At 38.9% G+C, this 26,407-nt stretch overlaps 4 protein-coding genes across 7 annotated transcripts in view; 2 read left to right on the top strand and 2 right to left on the bottom strand.

Moving 5' to 3' along the window:
• Nucleotides 1-266: 266 nt before the first annotated feature.
• On the top strand, nucleotides 267-5,583 carry LOC306821925 (thiol S-methyltransferase TMT1A-like). Its single transcript, XM_079340566.1, has 2 exons — nucleotides 267-839; nucleotides 3,213-5,583. The coding sequence occupies exons 1-2, from the start codon at nucleotides 345-347 to the stop codon at nucleotides 3,444-3,446; spliced, it is 729 nt and encodes a 242-aa protein (XP_079196692.1). The 5' UTR covers nucleotides 267-344; the 3' UTR covers nucleotides 3,447-5,583.
• An 80-nt stretch (nucleotides 5,584-5,663) lies between these two features.
• LOC306821923 (thiol S-methyltransferase TMT1A-like) lies at nucleotides 5,664-7,308 on the top strand. The gene is made up of 2 exons (XM_079340564.1): nucleotides 5,664-6,318; nucleotides 6,994-7,308. Exons 1-2 carry the CDS (start codon nucleotides 5,773-5,775, stop codon nucleotides 7,228-7,230), a joined length of 783 nt encoding a protein of 260 aa, XP_079196690.1. The 5' UTR covers nucleotides 5,664-5,772; the 3' UTR covers nucleotides 7,231-7,308.
• Nucleotides 7,309-7,406: 98 nt separating this feature from the next.
• atf1 (activating transcription factor 1) lies at nucleotides 7,407-12,899 on the bottom strand. Of its 3 annotated transcripts, none has more exons than XM_079340562.1 (8): nucleotides 12,704-12,899; nucleotides 11,789-11,892; nucleotides 11,044-11,166; nucleotides 10,844-10,944; nucleotides 10,628-10,761; nucleotides 10,261-10,440; nucleotides 8,782-8,917; nucleotides 7,407-8,255 (listed from the first exon to the last, which is right to left on the bottom strand). In XM_079340562.1, exons 2-8 carry the CDS (start codon nucleotides 11,885-11,887, stop codon nucleotides 8,111-8,113), a joined length of 918 nt encoding a protein of 305 aa, XP_079196688.1. In that variant the 5' UTR covers nucleotides 11,888-11,892; nucleotides 12,704-12,899; the 3' UTR covers nucleotides 7,407-8,110. The 3 variants fall into 3 exon arrangements, with proteins under 3 accessions (XP_079196688.1, XP_079196687.1, XP_079196689.1); XM_079340561.1 differs by having other exon boundaries at nucleotides 8,782-8,923; nucleotides 12,704-12,898; XM_079340563.1 differs by lacking the exon at nucleotides 11,789-11,892 and having other exon boundaries at nucleotides 8,782-8,923; nucleotides 12,704-12,896.
• Nucleotides 12,900-13,504: 605 nt separating this feature from the next.
• Nucleotides 13,505-26,407, bottom strand: part of dip2bb (disco-interacting protein 2 homolog Bb) — a 37,065-nt gene continuing 24,162 nt past the window's right edge. Inside the window, exons 19-39 of one of the 2 annotated variants that reach the window (XM_079340551.1) lie at nucleotides 25,780-25,916; nucleotides 25,578-25,658; nucleotides 25,317-25,444; nucleotides 24,985-25,099; nucleotides 24,554-24,755; nucleotides 23,899-24,011; nucleotides 23,611-23,634; nucleotides 22,990-23,070; nucleotides 22,738-22,861; nucleotides 22,500-22,621; nucleotides 21,590-21,701; nucleotides 20,473-20,582; nucleotides 19,392-19,522; nucleotides 19,125-19,293; nucleotides 18,863-19,033; nucleotides 18,629-18,690; nucleotides 18,416-18,473; nucleotides 18,218-18,292; nucleotides 17,917-18,091; nucleotides 17,638-17,761; nucleotides 13,505-16,774 (exon numbers count right to left, since the gene is read on the bottom strand). In XM_079340551.1, coding sequence (XP_079196677.1) covers nucleotides 16,522-16,774; nucleotides 17,638-17,761; nucleotides 17,917-18,091; nucleotides 18,218-18,292; nucleotides 18,416-18,473; nucleotides 18,629-18,690; nucleotides 18,863-19,033; nucleotides 19,125-19,293; nucleotides 19,392-19,522; nucleotides 20,473-20,582; nucleotides 21,590-21,701; nucleotides 22,500-22,621; nucleotides 22,738-22,861; nucleotides 22,990-23,070; nucleotides 23,611-23,634; nucleotides 23,899-24,011; nucleotides 24,554-24,755; nucleotides 24,985-25,099; nucleotides 25,317-25,444; nucleotides 25,578-25,658; nucleotides 25,780-25,916 — 2,567 coding nt within the window. In that variant the 3' untranslated portion in view covers nucleotides 13,505-16,521. The remainder of the gene's footprint in view (nucleotides 16,775-17,637; nucleotides 17,762-17,916; nucleotides 18,092-18,217; nucleotides 18,293-18,415; nucleotides 18,474-18,628; nucleotides 18,691-18,862; nucleotides 19,034-19,124; nucleotides 19,294-19,391; nucleotides 19,523-20,472; nucleotides 20,583-21,589; nucleotides 21,702-22,499; nucleotides 22,622-22,737; nucleotides 22,862-22,989; nucleotides 23,071-23,610; nucleotides 23,635-23,898; nucleotides 24,012-24,553; nucleotides 24,756-24,984; nucleotides 25,100-25,316; nucleotides 25,445-25,577; nucleotides 25,659-25,779; nucleotides 25,917-26,407) is intronic. The other variant, XM_079340552.1, reaches the window with a different exon arrangement.

Raw genomic sequence — 26,407 nt, 5'->3', positions numbered from 1 at the left:
AAAGATAACAGAGCATAAAAAAAAGAAAAATCAATGGCCGTTCTCGGCTTCCGTAGAAAGTAGAGACTTGTTTACATTTTTAATAGAAACTGGAGTAGTTAAGAGAATTTAATACATGAATTTACTTTCTTTCTTTTATTTATGTTGTTATTTTTTTGGGTGTACATTATCTTTTTTTTTTTATAGAGATGGGTATTGTGGCCCACAATCCAGCATACTATAGATGGCGGTACTGAACCTTTAAAGCTAGTTGTCACCAGCCAATAAAAATGAAGAGGAAAATGAAAAAGGAGGTTTTATTTTGACAGCCAGTCTTCACACTGAAGTCGTGCAGGTCTGCAGGAATGGCTCTCATAATGCGAATCTGTACTCTGGTGGTAAACGTGTTATGTTTGCCTCTCCACCTGATGAAAACGGTCGGCATATACCACTTTTACAAGCGAGTCTTTCCGATGTGTTGGTATCCTCTTTCTAGGATATACAACAAGAAGATGCACGACAAGAAGGCAGAGCTGTTTCGCAGTCTGTCAGAGTTCAAAAAGCCTGGAAAGCAGCTCACCGTTTTAGAGATTGGCTGCGGCACAGGCACGAATTTTAAGTATTATCCGCCTGGTTGCAAGGTGGTCTGCACAGATCCAAACCCAAACTTTCAGAAATATCTGAAGACCAACATGGAGGAGAACAACCAGCTCACATACGAGAGGTTTGTTGTGGCATCGGGGGAAGACATGGGGTCAGTGGAGGACGAATCGGTAGACGCTGTTGTCTGTACCCTGGTGCTCTGCACGGTCAACGACATCGCGCAAACTCTGCGAGAGGTGCACCGCATACTGAGACCAGTAAGTCCTTTTGTACCCACCTGCAGGGCCGCTGGAAGTTATTTTGAACAGGGGGTGCTGTGAAAATTTTTGGATCTTTTTGGACAAAAAACCTATGAGCCTATAGGCCTATTTAAAATACATTCATAATAAATACATTTAAATGTTTACAAATAAATAAATACATTAAGATTCACCACGTCATTGTTTTACACATTGTGAACACAGAACAATAAGTTGTTCCAAATATTTTCATAGCATGTTGAAGATGATTTTTTTTGGGGCTATGTGATATTCAATTAAGATTTTCATCATTTTTTGTGGTTTTATAAACTGAACGATTAATCATTTCTTTCAGTAGAGTTTTTGATAAGTGTTTTTTATTCTTGAAACATTAGTCCGGGAGCCAGGTCCACCCCTCAGGATGTTTCTTTTGCTATCTTTTTGTCACTATGAATTTTTAGTTAACCCATACCTTGGGCTGTCACAAGTAGATAACAACCACTCCCTACTGAGCTTTGGCCATGGGGGGGCCAAAAACCCTCTTTTTTAAAAACACTTTAGTCAAGGTAATGTAAAGTCACAAATGATCTTGATAAAATTGAATCAATAGCCATACAGATATTTTGGATAGATTATCCTGAAAAATAGGTAGCAAAATAAGATTATGGTACTTTCTACCATTATAGGACCAAGGTTTGAAACAGCAGACATGGGTCCTGTTTGTGCATGTCAGCTTGTTGTGTTGCATTTGTGTAAATACATGACGTCCCCATTGGGGATTCTTTTTCTATACATTTTAAGTCATAATCACTAAAACTCAAATTACTTTATTATTTTTTTCTAAAAAAAAGTGTCACCTTTTGATCTCTAAAAAACTACTCTAATTCATAAGCTTCAAGATGACCTTTTTACTATATATTTCATTTTCTGTGGATCAAAATACTCCACTATACCTCACAGCAGAGGGAACAGCATTCTCAGTCCCCAGCCCTCTAGAAGGGGCTCAGCATGGAACGACAATTTTAAAATCCTGCCATGTGAACCTGGCAAAAGACACATTTTAACTTTCTCACGTTTGCTAGAACATTTAACAGTTTGAAATATAACATACCTGTAACAACATGGGACACACACAAACCAGTCGTTCAGAATGAGTGGAACGTTGTTTAGATAGACGTTCTGGCTTGAGCTTCAAAGGAGAGTTCCATATTAGGAAATGTACAAGTCACGTTCATTCTTTATGGCCATTAATAGCTATGTATACTCAAAAACTACAAATACTATTGGCATTAAGTTTGACATAAAATAAGTGAAAAATCCATGCTTTTCTTTTATCCCACATACCATAATCATAACACCAGTAATAGCATCTGAAATAAAGGAACATTCAGTACCAATATCTGCAGGTTCCCCTTTGTGCTGCTAGGAGGAGATTTTATTTTGCATCACTACATTTTTAACCTCCTGAATCTCTTTATGTTCACCAAGCATAGCTTTACTGGAGATGACGAGGTCTTCAACATCACTTGTGGTTCAGTGTGCTGCTCAAACATAACTTCCAGACTCTTCCAGATGCTTTGCATATATTCAAAAAGATATAACCATGGTTAGGGTCGCTTCACATTGACCCACCTAGACTCTGTGACGTCTAGGAGCTTGGAGCCAACAGCAAGTATTCCCAAACAACCTTGTAGATCAGGAATAACTGTTGGGATGCTGTCCTTGGCTTCTCGACAAAGCTGAACTTTTTCAGGTCTGACTGACATCAGCAACAGTGGATTAACATAACACATTTAATGCAATTATTACAGAAATTACCCCACAATCCCCTTTCATGGATAATATTTTTCCTCGGGGAAGAAATACTCATCAAACTTTTTCACCACATAGTCAAAGTTGTTGGTCCGTTTTCAGCAAAAGTGAACAATTTATGTATGTTTTCTGCCTCATTGCCCATGGCATAAATCAACCAGCATGTTTCTGTGATCCTTGTAGAGTTTTGTTGCAAGTCTGTACTGCTCAAAGTGTCTCTGTGGGCTTGTCAAAGGCAAAGTTTGCTGGGGGATTAAACTTTACCATCCCGTCGCACACTTTCTTCTTTGTGACTTTCATGACTCATGCCTCAGTGATTCGTTCAATGTAACCTTACTACAACCAGTTCCTTGCTACCCGAAGGAGGCCTCTCATTAGGAATTATATATTAAATTTGTACCAGTGGATTCCTCATTAACTTATATTCTATATATATATATATATATATATGTATATATGTATATATATACTGGTGTATATATATATATACCAGTCAGAAATCTTAGGTTCAACTTGATGGGTATTTTTTTAACAAGTGACATCTTGAGTCATACAACATATCTGGTCTTTTCTCTGCAGGGTGGCGCCTTCTTTTTCATGGAGCATGTTTCGGCAGACCCCTCCACCTGGGTGTACTTCTTTCAGCATGTTTTCCAGCCTGTGTGGTACTACTTAGGTGATGAATGCAAAGTCACCCGTGAGACTTGGAAGTATCTGGAGTCAGCTGGATTCTCTGATCTCAAACTTAAACACCTGGAAGCACCGCTCTTCTTCATGATGAAACCACACATCATGGGCTTTGCTGTCAAATAGATTCTGCATGTTTAGCTTTGCAATGAATTTGCCTTTTAACCACAGTGCCGCCTTTTAGCCCACTTTTATTTTGTTTAAAAAAACAAACAAAAAATGCAAGCTTTAATGTTAAGTGTAGACCAGTCACTTAAAGACATTACATAAAACTTCTATATAGACTACATAACTTGCAATCCTAAGTTTGATTTTGCAGTTGCAAATGAAAAAGATATAGCAGTGTTTGTTTGATCTGCCAAGTTAATTACTGATAAACATACAGGTACATCTCGAAAAAATGTAATATCAAGTTTAATATTTTTGTCACTCATTTCAGAAAGTCAAACCCATACATGATAAAGGCTCATGACATATATAGTGAAATATTTCAAGCCTTTATTTCTTTACATTTTGATGATTATGGTGCATAGATAATGAAAACCTTTAAGAGGGTGTCAATGACTGTCTTCTGGACATCTGTCAAGTCAGCAGTCTTCCCCATGATTTTGTAGCCAACTGATCCAGACTGAGAGACCATTTAAAGGCTCAGGAAACCTTTGCAGGCGTTTCGAGCTAATTACCTTATTAGGTCGTGACACCATGACTTTCCCAAAAATGAATTTTTCTGAGACACTGAATTTAAGGTTTTCATTATCTGGGGGCCATAATCATTAACATTTCAAGAAATAAAGGCTTGAAATATTTCATAAGCCTATATAGGTTTGCCTTTCTGAAATGAGTGACAAAAAATATAAAACTTTTTCATTATTTTCTAATTTTTTGAGATGTATCTGTAAATCAATACAATGCTATCATTGGGATTTTTTGCCTTAGGGGAGACCGGGGATGGTTGTAACATTTTTGACATTTGAGTCTGTAGCTGGATGGTCATTTAAGCCAGTGCCCTCAAATTTTGATAGAAAGTAGTTACACGTGTCTGCTATTAAATGGTGTAGCTTTTAGCTCCACAATACAAACAGAAAATGGATAGTATAGTCCCAAACACACAAACAAGTGGTTGTTTGTGTGTATTTATGTGTGTTTGTGAGTGTGTCTGTATCAGTGTCTGTGTGAGTGAGTCAAGTGTTAGTTATTGTCAAAATAGTGACAGAAATATGAACATTATAATAAAACTGAACATAATGTGCACCAGCTTCCACAACAAAACATTAATGTGTGCGTGCGCAAAGTTGTTAGTCCCCATCAGAGTCACAGTGGTGACAGATGTATGGCACTCCTGAAGTGCAGGCTTCGTGTGCCCACAGCCTGCAGACTGAACACTGAACCCAAACTTCTTTTGGCTTTGAGTTATTGAAGTGTTCCATGCACACAATACAGAAATTCTCATCACCATCTGAATAATCTGCGTTCTGTGGCTCAATGTTGTGCATTTTCTGTTTTTTGGAACTTCGCTTGAGCCCTAACTTCTAACTTCTTCCTCTCTTTACAAAATCTGGAGAGTGTCACATGGCATATGCCATAGAATTTTGCCACAGATCTTATGGACTTTCCCTGGTTTTTTACATCATTTGATGCACTCTCCAAAATGTTGAGAGGCACCCCACGGTCAGTCTTCCTCTTCCTAGAGCTAGGCATGCTAAAATTCAAAGAAAAAAATATAAATTAAACAACTAAAATTATGCTTGGGGTAGGTTGTAACATGTTCATGCTTGTTACAACTAACCCAGACTCTTGTTGTTACAACTAACCCAGACTCTTACAGCTATGAACTAGCTTACCTTATAGCTAAAACATTAGCATAAAGGATTTGAAAGAAAGATATCTATATAGACACACAAAACTATTATTTAAGTTTTATGTGTTTAACTACAAAGCAGGCGACGCTATGACAGAAAAAATAATACTTTTTTCCCTCTGAAACTGGCTGTGTCTGGCAGATGGTGCTTCTTTCTCACATGTCAAATGAGGCCTAAAATTAGCATGTGCAGAGTGAATCAGGTGATTTGTAACTTGTTCCTGATTGGAGAAATCAGAAGTGTTACAACTGACCCGTTACAATCATCCCAGGTCTCCCCTACATGAACCTCTGTGTTGCCTGACTTGTGTGTATATTTCTGTACTTGACAATTGTATCGAAAAAAGCACTTATCTTTACCATAATAAAGCTGACCATCATAGGCTGGTATCTGAAATAGTCTAATTTTGTTCCAAGCTTTATTTTTCGGTGCATTGATCTAAGAAATGATCTTGATGGGAAAGTTTTGACGTGACTTGTTTTCACCTCAGGTACTGCAGAATATTAGCGTCTTCTTGTGGTCACAGTTCAACACTGACATTGTCCCTAAGGTATGGGAAGTGTAATCTTTTAATCTTTTAGGGTGCCTCCCTGATGCCTGCTGGACAGCTTGGTCTAGGCCTACTATCGGTAAACAAGAAAATGAGCTCCTGCTTTATGAAAATATGCAGATTACTCTGTTTAGTGATGACTTTACCTCTACATCTGCTCAAGATCATAGGTCTGTACGATTTGTATAAACGCGTATTTCCCTTGCTGGCCTACAACATTACATTTTCGTACAACGACAAAATGCACGAAGTAAAGAGAGCGCTTTTTCGAAACGTGGCTAAATTTACAAACACCGACGGTACTCTTCGGCTGCTGGAGATCGGTTGTGGAAGCGGAGCAAACTTCAAGTTTTACCCTTACGGATGCACGGTGATCTGCACAGACCCCAACCCGCACTTCGAGAAGTACCTGCACTTGAGCATGGGCGCAAACACGCACTTAACGTATGACAGGTTTATAGTGGCGCGTGGGGAGAACATGAAGGAAGTGAAGGACGAGTCCGTGGACGTGGTGGTCTGCACTTTGGTACTGTGCTCTGTTAACAACGCGCTGCAGGTGCTGCACGAGGTGCGGCGCGTCCTCAAGCCAGTGAGTTCAAAATGCCTACTTCAAGTGTTGCAAGGAATATTCTATTTGTGGCTTCAGGTACATGAATACCTTAAATACCGGTCACATGAGCCACTCAACATCACCATCAAGGGTGCTTTGTGGTACAAAACACAACTTGACGAAATCTGCTAGGAAATTGTGCTTGATAAAATGACAGAATAATAGGAATTCCTTTTTTTTTAAATACTCAAATAAGGGTAGAATTTGAAAATCAATTGAATAACTTTAGAGTTTACTATTCAAAACGTAAGGCTATCACTTAATATGTAAACAATGTCGACGAGCCACGGGTTAGTCAGAGCCATTCCAGAAATGTGATTGGCCCCCCCTAAGTGACAAACATGAAATTCTGAATTATAACTGGCCATTAGCATGGTAAAACACTACATTTCATTGGACTAGTATAGTGAATTTGGACATGAATCATCATTCTGAGTCATTATGGAATTAAGATAAAATGTAAAATTTGTTTCCTCTGCTGTGTATCTGTTACTTTTTAAAGTTGAAACAATTTTCACATGCATAGCCTAACCTCTAATCAAAGTTGGTCGTTGAAGTTGCTAACCTTCTTGTTTCACTTTCAGTAAAATCTTAACTATCAAAGTTGTAAAACCTGATTTGATGTAATATGCTTTTGTTGCCTCTCCCTCTCAGGGTGGAGGCTTCTTCTTTTTGGAACATGTCCTCTCTAATCCCTCCTCTTGGACGTATTTCTTCCAGCATGTGCTGGAGCCCCTCTGGTTTTATGTTGGGGATGGCTGCAGGGTTACCAAAGAAACATGGAAAGACCTAGAGGCAGCGGGTTTCTCTGAACTGAACCTGAAACACATAGAGGCCCCAGAAGTGACTCGGATGATAAGACCACATATCATGGGATATTCCATAAAATGACTGGATCTGAAGAAAAAAAGTCACTTGGTGTGTTTCAAAAGCACATTTGAATTCAAGCTCAGTCAGTAGCAGAAAAACATGTCATAAGATTTTGCGTAAACCTTTGTTTAGAGTACAAGATCTGCTTACATATTCATATACAGTACACTGAACAAAAAAACGTCAGCTTCAATTCATAGAGTGAAAATATATTTAGTTACTTACAGAATCAGCAACATTTCATACATTGTTCTTCTTCCCTAACCCTCCCAAGATGTACATAATAAATATTACCTGGACACTGTGCTTCTTTTTTTTCCCTGATTGTCTAAGTAACTGCCATGAAACAACCAAACAAAACACACTCAATGTCTGCCTTTCTCTTACCCTTTATATTCCATTGCACAAAAATAAGGAATGACAGTTGTAACATCTCCTTTGAGGGGAAATGAGGAGAAATGCTGGTTCACAAAATAAGGAGGGATTATGTCTGCTTTGTAATTGAACAGTCCAAATCCTGCAGATGCTGTTATAAGATAGAAAAAAAAACAGCAACATATTTAAGAACACAAGACAAAAGAGTAAAGGGATACATTTAGAAACTGAGACTTTAAAGTAAAAGCTCAATATTTCAAACCTCCCTGTATTAAAAATGTACACAACTATAAATGTTATAGCATTAGCGATTTAAAAAAAGCAGGTGGAAAAGTGGCTGATTTAATTTTTGTTTGCAGAGTATATCGTATTGCCATCACTGGTCACTTTTATATCAAACAGTAAAAAAAAAAAGAGCAGGATCACAGCCTGAAATGAAGTGTTCCCAGAAACCCTGTTCATGTCCCAATGGCTGAGCCGTGACGCTCCCACATTCTGTATCGATCGTCAACCTCTTTATCAACTCTTATCCTGTTTTAACACAATAGAGTTCCTTTAATGTTTTGAGTTCTTCAATAAGGGTCTTGTTTTGGTTTTCAAGAACAGCTACACGGTTTTCCAGGCATTTAACATATTCTTTTTTCTTCCGTCGACATTCACGTGCTGCCTCTCTAAAAAGAGGGGGAAAAGTGAAGTTAGTCAAACTGAAAGATGAAGCAATAAGTGTGAACACAAAATCACAGTACAACATTGTCTCTGGTTCAAAAGAATGTTACAAATAGTGGACTACTAGTATCCCTATTTGTAAAGATCTACAGGTATTACAGTGAAATGTATGCAAGTAAACCATGTAAACTATGTACAATATGTGCCCTGCAAATACCAGAAATGCAGGTACTGCCTCATTAGATAGATAGATAGATAGATAGATAGATAGATAGATAGATACTTTATTGATCCCGAGGGAAATTCAAGTTTAACCCTCTTTCATTCCAATGTCCAGTTTGTCTCTGCTGTAATCTCTGAACTGTTAAGGTATTTGCTATTGGTTCAGCTTGAGCATTAAAAACATGTCAACCAAACATCCAAGGCTACGCCTAAGGCAGAGCTGTGTTAAACATCCTTGTTCTAAAGTCCAGAATATCTGAGATTGTGCTCTAGCAAAAAAAAAAAACAAACAAACAAAAAAACACAAACCTGTTTTTTGCAAGCCTGATTTCTCTCTTCATTGTTGGATCATCAGATTTGCCCACAGGAGAGCTCATAACTACAGTCTGAGACAGCGAGCTGGATGTAGGAGCTGTGCGGATCTGGTATGCTTGCATCTCACCTCCTGCTCCTTACAGGAATACATCAGTGTGAATATGACTACAGGGCTTATAGCAGCTATAACACTTCAAAATATTAGAGGACTTAGTGAAGATGAGAGAAAGACATTCAAAAGAACAATGTTTGACACGCTCTCACATCTGAAGACCGTCAGCAACGCACAGAGTTTTCAGTTACAGACTAAGATTGTGCAAAGACTGGGATCTTGCAGGGTCACTAACTGCAGGACTACAACTACCTTCCTTTTCTTCATGCACTTTGTAGCAGTTTACCATCAATAGTTTATAGCACAGAAGTGTCTAGATTTATTAGTGGGTGAATTTCAAAGTTGCTTTCAAGTTAATATAACGCCAACCTTGATTTTGTAATGTAGGACAGAAAGTTCTTTTATCTGAAAACTTGGACATACTTGCCAAGAATTTTTGTACAAAGGAAATTCTTAAAAGTGACCCCAAAATGTATTTTTGGTTTTGTATGCCAAATACTTTCCTAATGATTTCCCTCCTGATCTGCACAGACCCCAACCCACACTTCGAGAAGTACATGCACTTGAGCATGGGCGCAAACACGCACTTAACGTATGACAGGTTTATAGTGGCGCGTGGGGAGAACATGAAGGAAGTGATGGACGAGTCCGTGGACGTGGTGGTCTGCACTTTGGTACTGTGCTCTGTTACCAACGCGCTGCAGGTGCTGCACGAGGTGCGGCGCGTCCTCAAACCAGTGAGTTCAAAATGCCTACTTCAAGTGTTGCAAGGAATATTCTATTTGTGGCTTCAGGTACATGAATACCTTAAATACCGGTCACATGAGCCACTCAACATCACCATCAAGGGTGCTTTGTGCTACAAAACACAATTTGATGAAATTGTTGAAATACAACTTTCAGCAGGTCCTCACACACAGCTAAGCTGTTGTTGGTGTCGACAGTGCGACCGTGGTGTCGATGAGCTGTTCAGGGTATCGGCGAAGGTTGTTAGCTGAGCTATTGCTGAGATCTTTATTCCTGCCTGGTGGGTACTTTTACTGTGTAGAAAGATTTTTGTGTTAATATTGCTCAACTTCTGTTCCAATCTGTCCTATTTTGGCTTTTATAATGCCATGTTTGGTTTGTCTGTACAGTAATATCACAATTTGCACAAGACAAGACTTAAGATGTGATACTAAAGATGTCTGATTTTATCGTTACACACTTTGTTTTTTGCTGACCATAAAGGATTGTAATAGCCGGGCTCTTTTTTGTATTTCATACTTAAATCCAAAGGAAACTAAATTAATATAATAAACTGAAACTAAGCAACACCTTTTAAAAAAATAAATAAAAAAAAACTGTCATGTTATCCTCACCTTGTACCACAACTTGGTTGCTAGGCACTAGTATTTGCTGGCCGTCAGGTGTCTGGGCATACTGAAGGATGGTAGTGCCTTGCTGGGCTCCACCTGAGTTTGCCATGGCAACAGCCTGTAGTCCCTGGATGCCTTCAGTCCCTGCTGCCAACTGGATTGTACCATTTGCTGATATGGTAACTAGAAGAATCACACATTTGGCATGATAATACAGACATACATCATGAAACATCATCTACATTGCTATTCACAGTCATTTTGACGGCCTACAGAAATAACACTTTAGACAAACCGCCAATTTCAAAGGTCAATATGCTCCACATAAGAGCTCTTAAAGGTAAGAACTATAGGAGGATGAAGTTCTTACTGTACTGGCCGCTGCTGGTCTGGTAGATTGGGGTGGTTGGTACTGTAACACCTGTCACTCCTGTGGATGCTGGGCTGTTATCCTTCACTTCGATGTGTGTCACTTCTTCTGAAGAAAGTTCATTCAGAATTTTTCTACAAGATGGAAAGAAGAGGTAAGTATTTATATCATGATTAGGTTTTTGTGACATGTATCAATTGATTTTTTTTTCTTAACCTGTATGAAGGCCGCCTTGCGAGGATTTCTCGGGTCTTTTGTGCAGTAACTCCTCCACTGTCTGATGAGTCCTGTGAATCGTCACTATCTGAGCCCATGACCTTTGAAAAGGGAGATGTATAAACGATAAATCATGTGAGTAATTCTTGAAAAAGACTACACTGAAACTAAATAAACAGAAACATGTTAGGTAGTCTCACCTGTGCAGTCGTACCCTGAGGGGACTGAATGACTGACGATTGTGCAGACTGGATCACTCCTTGGACCTGAAACTGACCCCCTGGCATCTGTACAAGAGCCACAGAAGAACCAGCCAGTGACATCTAGAAAACAATCCACAATACAGAATTTCAAATCCAAAAAAGAAAAGTATGGTTTAATTTTAGTAACAGCTTACAAACTGTGTCTGGACAATGTGGATCATTCATTTTTTAAATGAAAATCCCTTTAAGTTAAATAGTTTTAACAATTCAGGTGTAATTTAATTATCCATTTATATGGTGCAGTGGCATCTTTCAATCAGATAATGTATAAAACCAAAACTTTGTGACATGACATCCATAAGAAGTATACACATATGGGTTCTTGTTTTTATATTTTTCGGGATGTGTGCATTTACCTTTTTAAAGCAGTGAATGCTCAGAGTAAATGATCAATTATACATCAGATTTTACAGCACTGGACCATCCCCATCAATGTGGATCAATTTACAATCGTACTATTAGTCTTACCCCAGGACAATATAAAAAAACAAGGATTTTGTTTATTAATTACTTTTCTTAAGATGAGGTTTCGGATTCAGATACTTGCTAAATATCTGATAAATCAATATTAGCTGACCTTCAAGGCATTCATATATAAAGTGGACAAGCATCTGCAGTGCAAAAGCAACTGAGGCAATATAAAAAGTCAGTATTTTTTTTCTCTAAGGGATCTATTAGTTACCTGTTGTGCTATTTGTGAGAACTGAGAGGTTGTGATGGATGTGGGAATAATGGCAGTCTGTGAATCAGTGCCGTTGCTGCCTTGGTGTACTTCTTCCATAATAACTGGGAACAAATAAATAAATATTACTGTTTTACAATTTCTCTAACGTAGCACATCACCTGTCTGTAGCCTGGACAAAGATCTACACCGCTTTAGCAGTGCAGTTTAGTGTGAATATAAATTAGATTATTACTCTCCCGTACTAATGTGGTTTTTCGGCGAAGGAGACATCGAATCAAAGTTTCTTACTTGAGGTAAACTCAACTTTAAAAGTCAAACAAGAGACTTTTTTTAGTCAAAGATGATCGACTTCCTCTTTGGTTCAGTTAGTTAGAAAATGCAACCAACGTGCGAAGTGGTTACGAAACAAAGCTAGGCCCGACAGTCAATACTAAATAATAACTTTTTCCCTCTCATGACTTTAATACATAAAATTACACACAAAGTTTCTTTATCCAAATTCAGTCAAATGTTTCGAAATGAAATGCAAAGTTGTCTGAGTCATAACTGCTCGAGCCCACCAACGTTGCTGTTGCTAGTTAACGGTAGCTTAGGTTCAGTTAAACGGATGTTTACCCGTTAAAACCGTTAAAAAACAACTGTTAAAGCATCATGAGCGAGCCACGTTTTGTTGCTCTGCTTCGCGGGATGGACGAGCTTTTGTTTCAATGAGCAAATATGTGTAACTCTGTCACTGACACGCAAGTTACCGCGTCAATAGACGTCAGCGATACGGGGAGCCATTAAGCTAACTACACCTTCCCTTTTCGTCTAACAGCGACAAGTTGACGAAGCAACAGCCGCCATTACCGTCACCGCGGAAGCAGACAGCCAGACGAGCAAATAAGTACTGCCCAGCAAGCCAATTGTTACCTTTTTAAAGACCGCGTAACTGCTCTTGTTCACAGCGTAGACTTGGTGAAATTCGTGTTTATACTTATACACAAGAGATGTCTTGGAAAGTTACCAAGTAGCAGTGGCTAACAGCTAAAAATACAAAGATGTCAGCTAAAAAATAGCTGAGTACTTTTTTCCCAAAGGAAATGGGCGGAGTTACTCAGCAAAGACGCATTACGTAATTGATACTCTAGGTTGTGATTGGTTAAGAGAGTTTGAGCAACTGGTAGATTCAAACACTCGCACCAGTACAATAAGCATACTTTCATTAATACCTTTTTTTAAACCACTTACTTTAAATTCACATTTTTATCTTGTTGAAATTACATAATACGATACGTTTACTTACTTACACAGTAGTTATTTAAAAGCTGCGATTACTTTGATTCAAATAGATAGTTATTGGTTAGTCAGTGGTTCTTAGTGGCACTGTTTGAGATAAGACTACCTAAAAGAAAACAAAACTCTCAAATCAGCTATGCATAAACTATATTGATCATATGATTGTATCAATATTGATTAAAGGGCTATTCTGCATAAATATTTTGTTGATTACTCGTTTGTGGTGTGGCCTTCTTAATGATGGCCTTTGAGAAGGGTTTTCACACGGACATAGGCCACAGTATTTTGACGCACTTTTTTCCCATGTTGGCGTCACCTTCTATAATTTTTGGTATGAAAATGGAATTATAGCAGAAAAAAATATTGTGAGGATGACATCCGAATTTTAATTCTTTTTACAGCATTACTAAAAGGATAAACATCAAGACAACTGAATTGATTAAATGCATTTTTATTCTGTATTACTTTTACATAAAGTATAAAACAAAGTACAACAAACCAAATAGAAAACGAATGAGAAAAAAATGGAAAGGGTTTACCACTTTGAATTCTTTAATATATAAGATAAAACACCTCCCTAACATTGACGATTAATCATGCCCTCTAGGAGCAGTTAGGAGTTAACCAAATCATTAATATACAACAAACCAGGGTCATACACAAATTATTGAAAGAACAACTGAAGAGAGATCAATGCAGTCTTAAGTACACTACTGGTTAGTGTCAGTCCTCTGATCTTAGTGAGTACAAAATGTATATGCATCACGCATATTTCACCGACTGTGAAAGCTTTAAAATTAAATAGCACTGTCGTTGGGATTGCATAGTGTGTAAGAACTCTGACAGTGAAAACAAGCAGAAACCAAAGGAAGCCCTTGTAGACTTCCCAGCAAAGCAGGCAGATGGTGGATGGTTCTCAATAACCTCTTGGTTTGCTCATTAGGTTTGCAGGGTCTGCCTTAATTACAAGGAGAATGTCATTGAAAAACATCTACATTTTGTGGATACTATTCACAGATTGCACCAAGGGACCATCTGGTCCATCCCTGTGTTGTAAGTTTTGTTCCCTGAATATACTATATCATACGTCTCCCCCACTTGTGCCTGGAGGTGAGAGGTGCCTCAAGCCCATTTCTTCTGTGGTTGGCTGAGTCATGCAAACATTCTATGCAAAGATAGGATGCAATGCTAAAGCAATTATGAAGTGCCAATAGTGATCTGCGAGGTGGGCACAAACCCTGGGTAAAATTAAATGTCAAGTCAAATACATTTTTCTTAAATGATTGCCACTTTTAATGTGCCATGAAGTGAGGGTTTATAAATCAATCAATCCACACAGTATACACCTACTGTTAGTCCCACTAGTGCAAAGTGCAGTCATTGAATAGATCATATTTCTGCTTAACTTGAAAGTATTAAATATCTTTTTCATATTGCCATTGTCATGAGTGCTATAATGGGACAATTTCAAAAGTAAAAAAAACAAAAACAACTACTATTTACAAGGTGAAAATAAGGGTTCATCAATGAATTACAGTATAATCCAGTACAAAGAACCTATTAATCATGGCAAGGAACACAAAAGAGAGCACAAGATTTCAGAAAAACAAATGCATTGTGATGCTTCCCCCACCCTGACCCTTTTCTTTTTTCAAATGGCTACTTTCCTTGCCCACAATAAAATGTTTCCAACGTGGCTCAGCTTTGCAACTGCATTAACAAGTGCTAAAAAAATCCAGTGACTGAAGACAGAAGAAGAAGAATCCAGATACATGATGACTTGCCTCTATTGCCTTAGGACTTCAGTACCAACAACAGTCCAGTCTGAAGTCAAAGTTGTGTTTTTTTTTTACAAAGTTGCAAAGAGACAAAACACAGTTGAGTGAACTTTGTATGTGGAGAGGAAAAGGAGGGGGGCAAATCGTCTCAAGCACTTGCTCTACTGGTTAGTGCAATATCAAACTGGGATTGTATGAGTGTTTAGTAATACAAAGTACAATAGTAATTAACATTAGATGTGACAAGATTGTGGGCCTGGAAAAAATAAAATGAAACACTTGATAGCATGAAAACAGTCAAGATGTTGGTATTAGGCATCTCCTCACACCTGTATTTTTTATTGACAGGAACTGTCCCTGGCATTAACAGCTTTAGCCCTCCCTGTAAACTATCACACCTCCTTGAATTATTTTGACAAAATAATGTTGCTTCTTATCCATTTTTATAATGCCTCATTGCTATAATAAAATAGACACTTTTTGAGAAAGTGCAGTTTGAAACTATCCTAACTAACAAACACCTTAAATTTATTCATCCTCACCTCCATCATAGAGTTAATAGTCGGCTTCAAAGGTACAGTTCAAATCTTATTTACAATCTTCTCTCTGCTACTATTATCATCTCTCAGCTGCCTCCATTAAACAACAACTGAGGGAGACACGTCAAGCATTTATACATTTGTACAATTAAAAATATTTATACAGTAGCGTACAGTATCTAAAATACAACAGGCCTTTATAGATACAGTATAGAATATGGCCTCTTTCCTCTTCTATTTTGATCCCTATTGATTGCAGGATTTTCACTTCTCGTCACAAACAAAGAAGAATAAACAGCCATTAGTAACAGGTTCTTTAAAAAATAAGTTAGGAATGTATGGCTGAAGTTTTATAAGGCAGGAAATATATTTGGGCAGGAACGTTGTTGAATTCTATTTGGCTTCATTATCATGAGACAAAATATGCTTTCTAAATAATGCACACAAAGTAGGGCCGTTTTATTACTTATGTAATAGTTTGCTTTCCTCTGCCCTCTTTAAACCACCCATGTTAGTGAGAAATGACAAAGGATCTGATCATGATTTTGTGTGCTTGTTTAAAAGCTGAATGTGAAAAGTTAGATTTCAAGTTGTTGATATAGGTTTCGTAGCTCTTGGAGTCTGTGTAGACAAACACAAAGGAAAGTCTTTGTACAGGTTTGTGATGGGTACAGAATACAGTGATGGATTTTCCAAGACATTAATATGGAATTAATTAACGAAAAGTGTTTCTGTTGATATCAAGAACAAATTGTTTCCCTAATGATCATTGTATGCCATGATACCTTTTTGAATTAATAAAGAGATAACAAAAAAATGTGTCGTTTTGCCCTCTGCCCAGTAAAGTGCAACCGGGAATTTTTTTTCTCTTTGTTGTATGCAGTGCATTGTTTCTATCCCATTTGCAAAGTTCTATCTAATAAAAAACACAGTGAACAACTCCAAACATGGAAGGTCCAATCACAGACATGCAATAGCCGAGATGTGCTGGTGTTGCACAGGGCTGGGTGGCAGAACATGTGGCTCATGCTTTTCCTTTCCAACATCTGCTAAGCTGTGTTTAAATGCATGGATGATGGCGGAGAAGCATCCACGCTGCGGTTGGCGGCTAAACAGACCAGAGCACCACGAGCCCTCACATGTTGTAAGCAACGTAGATGGGATCCAGCTGATCAGCAAGGAAAGAGTCACGGAGGTGCATGCGTTGCTTCTCCCCCCTGGAGTTAATGGGTATGACCCCAGGGTCCACGATCACAACAACACCCACGATTAGGTGGTGCTCCTCCAGGACCACGTTAGTTATCAGAGGCACCAGGTCCAGCGCATCCTGTTCTGAACCACACAACTCCGACACCACGACCAGCAGGTTGGTCCATGTGAACACAGCACTGTGAGGAACAAGATTAGGGCAACTGAGAATATAGTGGTCACCTGAATAATTTAGCAATTAGAGAAATGTACGGGTTAGCTCTCTTCCACTAAGAGTTAGATGAGAAGATTTATCACACTGTAATGTTTGTATACCCCAGCAGACTGTTAGCGAAGCTCCCTTTAATCCTTACAAAAACCAAAGTCCAGAAACGATAAAGCATGGCTTCAAACAAACAATGGAACACTGTTAATAATTGAGGGTTAGGGTTCTAGCAGACGAGAACTAGGTATCCTGGCAGGTGTATTTTTGCATTCAAACAGAGACGAGCTAACTCTTTTGCCCTGGAAGTAGAGTTGACAAGGGCTCTGTCACTCCCACTTAAATCAGGCACAATTACAACCATTAGCTTATAACAATGTTTTAACTTAACCTCTTTTCATTGGACATGTAAATCTAGCACACAGAGACTTATTGCGGGTTTTTTTCGGTTTACTATAGTAGTCTTTAGCTTGTTTATAATTCTTCCTTCAGAGCGAAATGACTTGCAGCAGGCTGGAGCTCTTCCATCGTTGTGCATACATCGAGTTGTTATAGAGGATTTTCAACATAATCAATGGACTCAAAGACATCTGGTCATGCTGTTAGACAGAGCATTAAAACTACATGTTTCTCTGGACTCTGGAGTTTGAGTTGATTACTCTTGTCAGTGTAAGATCAACATCTAAAAGCAGTGTGGGCTTCTGTTAATACTCTTACAATCTCTTCATCATTTTCAAAATTCTCTCTTTTGCCATTGGCAGAGCTTACTTTGTGTGTTGGATATTACTGGTTCTTTTAAATTGCACTTTACACCATTAATAATTGTGAGATTCATCTCACCTTTCAGCAATACTGCGATGAGCCCGGGACACTGAAGTTTCAATGTCTGTAGGATGGTAGCGCAGCCCTCTGAGCTCCAAGGTCTCATCCAGAGAGCCCACCACAAACAGAGCATCATGTCGATCTGAGCACAGACACAAAACAACATTATCCACCAAGAAAAGTGTGCAGCCATAGTAGAGAAAAAAACCGTGAAGAAGAGGTTGCTATTACTTTTTTATAATTAACTCAATAAGATGCAATTCAATCTAAACTTAAGTTCTATCAGGGTCTATTTACCCCCACTGGCATCAAGCAGCTCAGTCCTCTTCACAAAACCCAGGTATCCTGTCCTGGCCCATAAGGTCTGCGGGTCTCCAAAGCTAAGCTTGGTGTTGAAGTGGTTGGCCTGCAGACTCTCCTCTCCGTAGATGGTGTAGTAGCCGCTGGCACTGTGAGGGCTGTTCACCCAGATCTAGGAGAAATAGAGAATCATGCACGGTCACAGCTAGTTTGAGAGGTAAGAGCTTAACACACCATGTTAAAATACTTTCATGCTGTCATCACATAATAAGGGGGCCTGTTTACGGCTTTCCTTCACCTCGCCTAGATGAGAATCTCCGAGAGGACCTCTGGTCTCAGGATTGACGATTATTACCCGCACACCTGGAAGTATCTGCATAAGAAAGAGTCATACTCTGTCAGCATGCACTATTTTAAGCCTAACATATATTGACCAAACAAAACCAAGACCTACTCACAATACTTATTAACACTTATAAATACTATATTAACTCACCTTGCCGGACTCCATTAGAGGAAGACTCTGAGGTGCTCCTCTCTCCACTAGCCTTACTCTGCAAAGTCACACAAGCAAACATAAACAATAACCAAGATAGAATAGATCACATTTTCTTGTTGAAAATCATCCACATGGAAAGATATGCTGAACATAATCTATTTACACGTACTGCTCAGTGTTTATGAGGTCTATACTTTTTTTTTTTTTTACCTGTCATGGCGGAGAGACTTCATGTCCACATAAACTGTACAGGGATCAGGACCAGTGGTGCCCTGTGACACAGAAGAAGAGGTTCATACAGCTCGTCCAGTTATTTTACAGGTAATATACAAAGTGTACTTGTATACAACTCTCATGTTCTGGACTCCATTGTAAAGAATATAGTGTATCTATAAAATTTATATAATTTATTTAACATTTATCAGGATCATTTGGTGGGTGTACCTGCAGGCAGATTGCCAGGTTAACCCTGGACCCAAAAGCAGTGCTGACAGCTCTGGTCGACAGTCCCAAGTCTTTAAACAACTTGGAGAATGAGTGTGTGAGAATGAGTCGTGGACGCTCCTCTGCTATCACCACACAACTCCTCACACAAGACAGGTTCACTCCGCGGGCCTAAAACACAGCCATGTATTTTGGTCAAATGCTTAAAAAGTAATCTCTCTCTTTCATTGATGATTTTCCTTATATATTTAAGATATCTCACTTTGAGTAACTCCGTCTGAGCCCCTAACCCTTTAGTGCAGAGCTCCATGACAGAGTAGGAGCAGAAGGTGTCTCTGATGCGGTACTGACTGAGTGTGCTCAGCCACAGAGACAGGCAGCTCTCTAACTCAAAAGGAGGAATCAGGATGGACTGGTGACCTGAGTAAACACTGAAAGACAAGATATAAAGTAGAAAAAAATAATGAATAACACAATAAAGACTAGAGAACTGTGGTATATACATTGTATGGGTGATGGTTTATAGTACCTTGCGAGGCACCACAAGACAAAGCCCAGCCCGCAGTAAGGATCCAGGCAGATGGCTATTTGGCGAGAGGAGTATAGTTCACACTGAAGCTTCACAGAGCGACAAATTGCACTGACAGCTGCATGGGAGATCTGTAACAAACAAGAATACAAATAAGAATCTCAAATGGAAATGCCATGCTGTGTCACTGGATTCAGGAAAATGTTACGAATCCTCCACATCTCTACTGGATAAACCCTAACTTTGCCTCCTTGCTGTTCAGCTTCTGCCTCTAAATCTGCATATCTAAGCCTTTTTCCTTTTGTATGCTTCCTCCACATTGGCTGACTCACTGTAAATACTGTAATACTATGTCAGGCCTCTGGTTGGTGTCTCTGTTACACCACCTAGCCAAGCTCTTCACTGACTTTTTCAGGATTCAGTTAAATGAATGTATAGTGCATCTCTAAGCAGTTGTTTGTTTCCCTAATAGACCTTTTGACTTTGTTGAAAGTTGTGTCTCTTTGTGTGTTTTTTGCTTCTGTTTTTTATTTTTGTGTCTCTTTGTGTGTTTTTTCTATTTTCCTGCAGTTGTGTTTTTCCCTTTGTGGTTTTACTATGTCTCTTTGTGGTTGTTGTGGTTGTGTTGTGGTCTTTGTGGTTGTTTGTTTGTTTTTTAGGTTGTTGTGTGTCCCGTTGTGGTCATTTTGACATGTTTTATCGACCTTTGAACAAGACTGTTTAAAGTCAGTATACACAGAGCAGGCTGTGGTCTGGGGGCCCCATGACCTGCTGGGCCAATGGGTCTGTGTCCATTCAACAGACAACTCCCGGTAAGTGGAGCTTTCGCTTTTTCACCTCTTTTATGGATGGATTTCTAGCTGTATAGTTCAAACAGGGCACTGTTGTGCTGTATAGTACAACAGTGCAGAAAATCTTCTTTATTAAGGTTTGATTCAGGGACTCAGTTTGTCAGCTAATCATTTTGCTGTGTTTTTTTAATGTCTCTACACTATCAGACAATGCAGCGAGCTTTTAAGTTTTTACAGCACCAGGTCTCACTTAAACTATGAAGGTCCAATACATTTTTTTATTGACGAACCTTGACCCCAGTGAGCATGCCTGTGGTGGACACACTGAAGTCCAGATAAGCTATCATCTCGGCTGTGGGCGGCTTATAGATCTGTGGAGGCCGACGGCGAGGAAGGTCATCTGCAAATAAGAACAGTAAAGGTTTTACAGAGGAAAATTAAAAATTAAAATGACTGATGATCACTTTGATTATGGTGCAATCTGCACAGGGAACTGTTCCTTTCAGATACGGTAATCATTTATTATTCATTGTTTGTTTTACATTCAAATGTTTAAAGGAAGAGCTGTGGGTTTTTTTCAGACAAGTAAAAGGAATAAAGATACACAGCTGTAAGCAGCAACAACAACTAAAGTGCTCCAAGCACCACTGAGCAATTTGTGTAATTGGATAAAAGTCCTACTTCCTGTTTATTTTAATACTGCAAACCTCGTCACAGCAAAGGAAACACAGTAACTGACTCAAGTGTTTCTGACACAACGGACAACTTAATACACCATTAACTTTACACGCACTGTGATCAGTTCACATTGTGTGATATTATAATGAGATAGTCAGCAAGTGTTCTCTTCAAACTTTGTATGTAATATATGTATGTATTTTTTTGTTTTTTTTAATTATTGTGAACACTTGTATAAAAAGACATAATAATGTACACCATTTCTTTATTAGCTGTACTGGATATGCCACGAAAGCAAAGTCTTCAAAAGTCTCTGAAGTCCTGATGATGCTGTAAAATGCTGAATGCTGTAAAAAGCATTAGACATTTCATGTTATCATCACAAATGTTCTGATAACTGGGAACTAAAAACCTTTTACAGAGACATTTTGATTGTCACAGTGGGGAAAAGCAGAGAAAGCAGGCTCAAAAAACTCGCTGTCTGGACCTCCGAGTTGATTGAGTCTGAGCTGGGAAACTTTTTTTTTAGACTCTGAGTCTAAAAGAGTTTTTTTTTTGTTCACTCGGAGTTCAGCACATGTATCGAGACAATAAAAAGTCATTACCATCATAAAAAACGTGATGACTGGCGAGTTTCACTCAGTAGCTTCTGTAAATAACACCTGTTATTTTCCCAGTGTCACAAGGCAAAAAGTCCGCAATAAAAAGGCTAATATTGAGTTTTCCTACCTGTGTCAATAATTGTTGGCCAAGTTTTAATGTTGACAGAGGCAGCAGCCTCTTTGGAGCGTAAAGTCCTCATAAGGTTTTGAGTGGTAAGGATACATGCAGCTTTACTGACCTGCAAAGAAAAAAGACGAGTCAATTAACTGAAAGCAGCTTCAAATAGCAGAAAATGAAAGAATTAAAAAAAACAGTCATAAGCACACATAACTGTGTTCACACAACACATCCAGCAAACTGAGCCTGGATTTTTAGGGTGCTTCAACTCAACTCTTCATCTTCATAGACTTCCATGTCTCTGGAAGGACTCTACTATACCTTGCACTTACTTCCTTTGTACTGAAATCCACTGAGGTGACCTTTTAGTCAATGTATCCCACATACCTTTACTGGCAAAGAGTAAGGTCCTCTACCTGCTTTTGTAAAGTGTCTTGAGATAACGCCTGTTATGAATTGACGCTACAGAAATAAAGGTTGATTGATTGATTCCTTTCATTTTCTTCCTGAAGTTTGTGTGATGGTTTGTTTGGTGCTGCTGTCCGTAGAGTATAATGCCCCTCAGGGATAATAATGAAATCCTTGATCCTAATGTCATCAGGTTATTTATAACTGTCTTTACATACAGGCCACACAGAAAATATCTAGTTCACCCTACTAATAAAAAGACGTCTACTAAACTCCTCAAAAAAAGTTTGGAAACATTATTTCAGTCAATTATTTCACCCCTTTAATAATCATAATTGGTGTTGTATTACTATTAATTGGTGTTGTATACGTATTCGTTAGAAAGCCTGATTAGTCACTTTTACAATGAGATATAACTTTTTCTATAACATTTTCAAACTTTTTTGAGGAGTTGCACAGACTAACCAATGAGCATCCAATAACATTTATATGTACAAAAACACACACTTACATCAATAATCATGCGGACAGTGGGCAGTGTGGCTGCCAGGTTCTGAGGATGTGGAGGTCGGACGTTAACAGGAACACATCCAGCATAGAGGCAGCCGTAGAAGGCAGCTATCAAATCAATGCCTGGAGACGGAGGTGGGTTATATAAAAAAAAGAAAAAAAAAATAGAAGAGACTGAATCAGTTAGCTCAATTGGAGAAATACATAGACACAGACAGGAAGCTGGAGGCAGAACCCACCAGGAGGATACAGCAGCACGACGTTCTCTCCAGTGTTGATGCTTCCTTTCTCAGTGAGCGCTGCGGCAATCTTCTCTGCCCGTTTGTGAAGCTGGACGCAGGTTGCAGTGCCAACTGTCACACCCTGAAGGTCAGGGATAAGGCAAAGAGGAAATAAGTCACAAGGTCACGATGTAAGCAAAAAGTCAACATGAAGGTCTTATTTTGAAGCCAAAGTGAACTTATTTTGTATTCCGTGCTTCAGTTTGATACCTTAGCATTAAGAAGAACAAAGAGGACATGGTCGGCGTCTGTCTGTGCCCTCCAGTGTAAAGCCTCTGACAAATACTGATGCTGAAACAAAAAGACAAGAATGTAAGATATACTCATAATGTGCTTTAATGACACGCACACACACACACCTACACACACCTACACACACACACACACACACACACACACACACACACACACACACACACACACACACACACACACGTGTATGAGTATGATTCCAAACACAACCATGGAGGGGTTGTACAGGAGGAGTTTTTGCAAATGAAAGAACTTTATTTAAATGAATTAAATTAAGCTAATTAAAGTGTTGCTCAGACAATGCATATCTCAGTATGAAGCTGTCAGGAATAACATCTTGCCAACGTGCAAACAATTTATTCCATATACTCTGTGCCAATCAAGCTCTTAAAATAATGAACAGTAACTTTAGATTTCAATAGTACAAAGGCTACAGAAGGTGATTAAGTACACATTAAATAAACCATGCACTTTTTCTCCAAGCACATACAATTAAAACCACAATATGTTACAGATAAGAGCATGACAAAAATAAACAAAAGTGTGGGGAAGATGCCAGAAGGGGGCCGTAATTCTTACCATCACAGTTGGCCACATACAGAGCTACATCCAGAAAGAGAGAGGAGAGCAGAAAAAGAAAAGCTAAGCATCTAAGCTTTAGCTGAGCATGGGCCAGTAAAACACACGCATCATGGAAAGTCTACTAAACCGTTAGTCATTATCAGAGACTAAAAGCATGCAACACTTTCCTTCTGATTTTAAACAACTTGCATGTGGCTCTTTTGAAACAGGAGCAGGGTTAAAAGGTTCTCCCATACAGAGTTTTTGGCTTGACGGAAAAAAGTGAAAGTTTGTGGTCAAAACTACCTTTCTGACAAGATCCTGATCCTCGATCATGCCCAGGTCTCTCCCTGCAGCTTGGGCAATCCTCTTCCCTGCCACCAGGTTGCCGACCATCACAGATGCTGGGCCAACGCCAACTACCAGAGAAGGCAGTATAAAAAAACCCGCTCAGAACGTGCAGGCAAAAGTTTTTATGTAATGTAGAAGTCTACAAAACAAACTCCAGAGTTAATCACTGCAACATTTAAACATGGCTCTGCTGTAGCAAGCAGTTTATGGACAAATAATGAAGAAGTGAATCTAATTAGTGTTAACATATAACAAGTATGTTATTTGCTGTTATTATATGAGCATCTGTGTTCTGTCTATGCGCTCATTTTTCACATTTGGGTACATTTCTGTTTGAGTGAATATTTAGAAAGCGGTGTGTAGGTGGTTCTATGACATTAGGGAAATTAGGGCAAACAACAGGTATATTAATTTCCTGAATGCTGTTACATGTGCATGTTTAACACTAAACTAACACTAACGTCTTCTGCAAACACATTGAACCGTGACTGTATTACATGTGTAACAAACAGCAATTTCCTTTATCTTTGCAGATATAATTGGTTCTTGCATTTAGAAAAGAGCATAGTACACAGCTCACGCGCCTGATTTAAAGATATGTGTCACTTACCTGGCTGCTTCTGCCGGGGTTTGGGCAGGTTGGTGACGCACGTGTGTGGACACATTAGGATGTTACAAGGATGCAGGTTGCCGTCTAAGAAGAACTGCTTGGTGTCAGATATATGGATGCCACCCAGGGGGGTTTTAGGTAAAGTGTTAGCCGGGACCAGAGCCAAGCAGTAGAGGCCCACTTGATGGATGCTGTCGATAGCCTACACAGAATACCAAAATGAACGTACACTCCATAGACAGAATGTTGATTTGGACTTGTTATAAGAGGTGTGCTGAATGGAGAGCATTAACGTTGCAGTTTACTAGTCTTGAAAAAAAAATAAAAGACTTAAAACACAAGAAATAATTGTATTGTTTGAAATAAAAGAAGTACAATGTACACTGTGACATGTGACTTGATAGGAACCTTAAATAAACAGATAGATTTACCTGAAGCACTCGGCTCATCCACTGGAAGCTGTCCTCCTCGCTGGCGTCTGGTCTTTGCTCCGCCACAATCACGACCCTCTCATCATAAAACACCGTGACTGAAAACACAGCAATCCTGATGGAAACACAAACAGAAACACAGGTAGATGTAATGAAAATTAATCAAATGTCACATCTTAACACTAGCTGTTATAATGCACCATTTTGTTGCATCTCAGCCGTGTTTCAGTACTGTTGTGCTCCCTTTGTACCACTAGATGTCAGCACTTGAGAGAAGGTCATCCTTTTTTATAAACAAATGTGTTTCTAGATAAATGTATTTGTTTCCTCACCTCCCTCGGTACACAGTTTTGACTGGCTCAACTGCAAGAGCTGTGGCCACCAAGTCGTCAGCATTGTGTCTCCTCCCGCTCACCATGAGCAGACCTTCGATCTTCCCCACCACAAAGATCAGACTGCCCTGCACAGAGCGGAGGACACACGCAGTGGGTCATTATACCACCCTTATTACGATCAATACAAAGACAGAGAGAAGAGGAAGGTTTCCAGGAGTTACTAAATATGTTAAACTGTGATGAAGCAGTCAGACTTACTGGGCCAACAAATCCCAACAGTCCTGAGCGCACAAATGGAATCTCTCCAATGGGAACTCCGTTAGTGTTTACTGGTATCACCTGAAACCAAAAGACACACCGTCACAATGGACCGCGATTTAAAACAAAAAAATATTTATTACCTTTCTGACTTGATGAGATTTTATTAAGTAAGTAAGTTAAGCTAATTCTGCTTTCTTACCTCAAAGGTGTTCTTAGTGACTCCAGGCAGGCCGTAGTACATGTTGCCTCCAGCACGAGAATTCACGATTATCTCTCCTATTTCATCTGTTTTACACAACTGAGGAGGCCCGTCTGGTTTTACTATACACATCAGAGCTGGAGACACATTAAGGTGAAATTAAAAAAACATGGACTTTATAACACAAGAGGTACATTAAGTCTATGTTAACATATGGCATGATCAGTAGAAAAATCAACAGCAGCACTTTCCAACTGTTGAGTTTGAGAAATAAAATAAAATCAGCGACTGATTGAGCGTTGTGATTTTGGCAACATGGAAATAGGCTCACTTTCTTTTGTATTGTAGATACTTTAAATACATGACAGTAAAGGTTTGATGAAACCCTGAAATATTGTGGCGCAGCTATAAAAAAAATTTAGTTATTTCTTTTAGACGTACTGAGGGGAGACCTTTACATTTGTATAGTATACCTATAGCCATTAATTTGTGGTTTCTCAATATTAATCTCTGTAATCCATATACCTGAATATTACATACCATTAGTGTCAAATAAAAATGAACTTGCAGGGTTGTTTGTTTAACTATTTAAACTATTTAACAATTTAGAGCATGGCCACAGTAGTAG

Source organism: Symphodus melops, assembly GCF_947650265.1.
Source record: "Symphodus melops genome assembly, chromosome: 4".
Taxonomy (NCBI): domain Eukaryota; kingdom Metazoa; phylum Chordata; class Actinopteri; order Labriformes; family Labridae; genus Symphodus; species Symphodus melops.
This window is presented reverse-complemented; position numbering and strand designations above follow the sequence as displayed.

Coding starts and splice junctions, on each gene's coding strand:
- LOC306821925 (XM_079340566.1), top strand. CDS start 345: ATGGCTCTCATAATGCGAATCTGTACTCTGGTGGTAAACGTGTTATGT. Junction 840..3,212: donor TGCACCGCATACTGAGACCA/GTAAGTCCTTTT, acceptor TTTTCTCTGCAG/GGTGGCGCCTTCTTTTTCAT.
- LOC306821923 (XM_079340564.1), top strand. CDS start 5,773: ATGCCTGCTGGACAGCTTGGTCTAGGCCTACTATCGGTAAACAAGAAA. Junction 6,319..6,993: donor TGCGGCGCGTCCTCAAGCCA/GTGAGTTCAAAA, acceptor TCTCCCTCTCAG/GGTGGAGGCTTCTTCTTTTT.
- atf1 (XM_079340561.1), bottom strand. CDS start 11,887: ATGGAAGAAGTACACCAAGGCAGCAACGGCACTGATTCACAGACTGCC. Junction 10,945..11,043: donor CTCAGGGTACGACTGCACAG/GTGAGACTACCT, acceptor CCCTTTTCAAAG/GTCATGGGCTCAGATAGTGA. Junction 8,256..8,781: donor ATCAGGCTTGCAAAAAACAG/GTTTGTGTTTTT, acceptor CCCTCTTTTTAG/AGAGGCAGCACGTGAATGTC.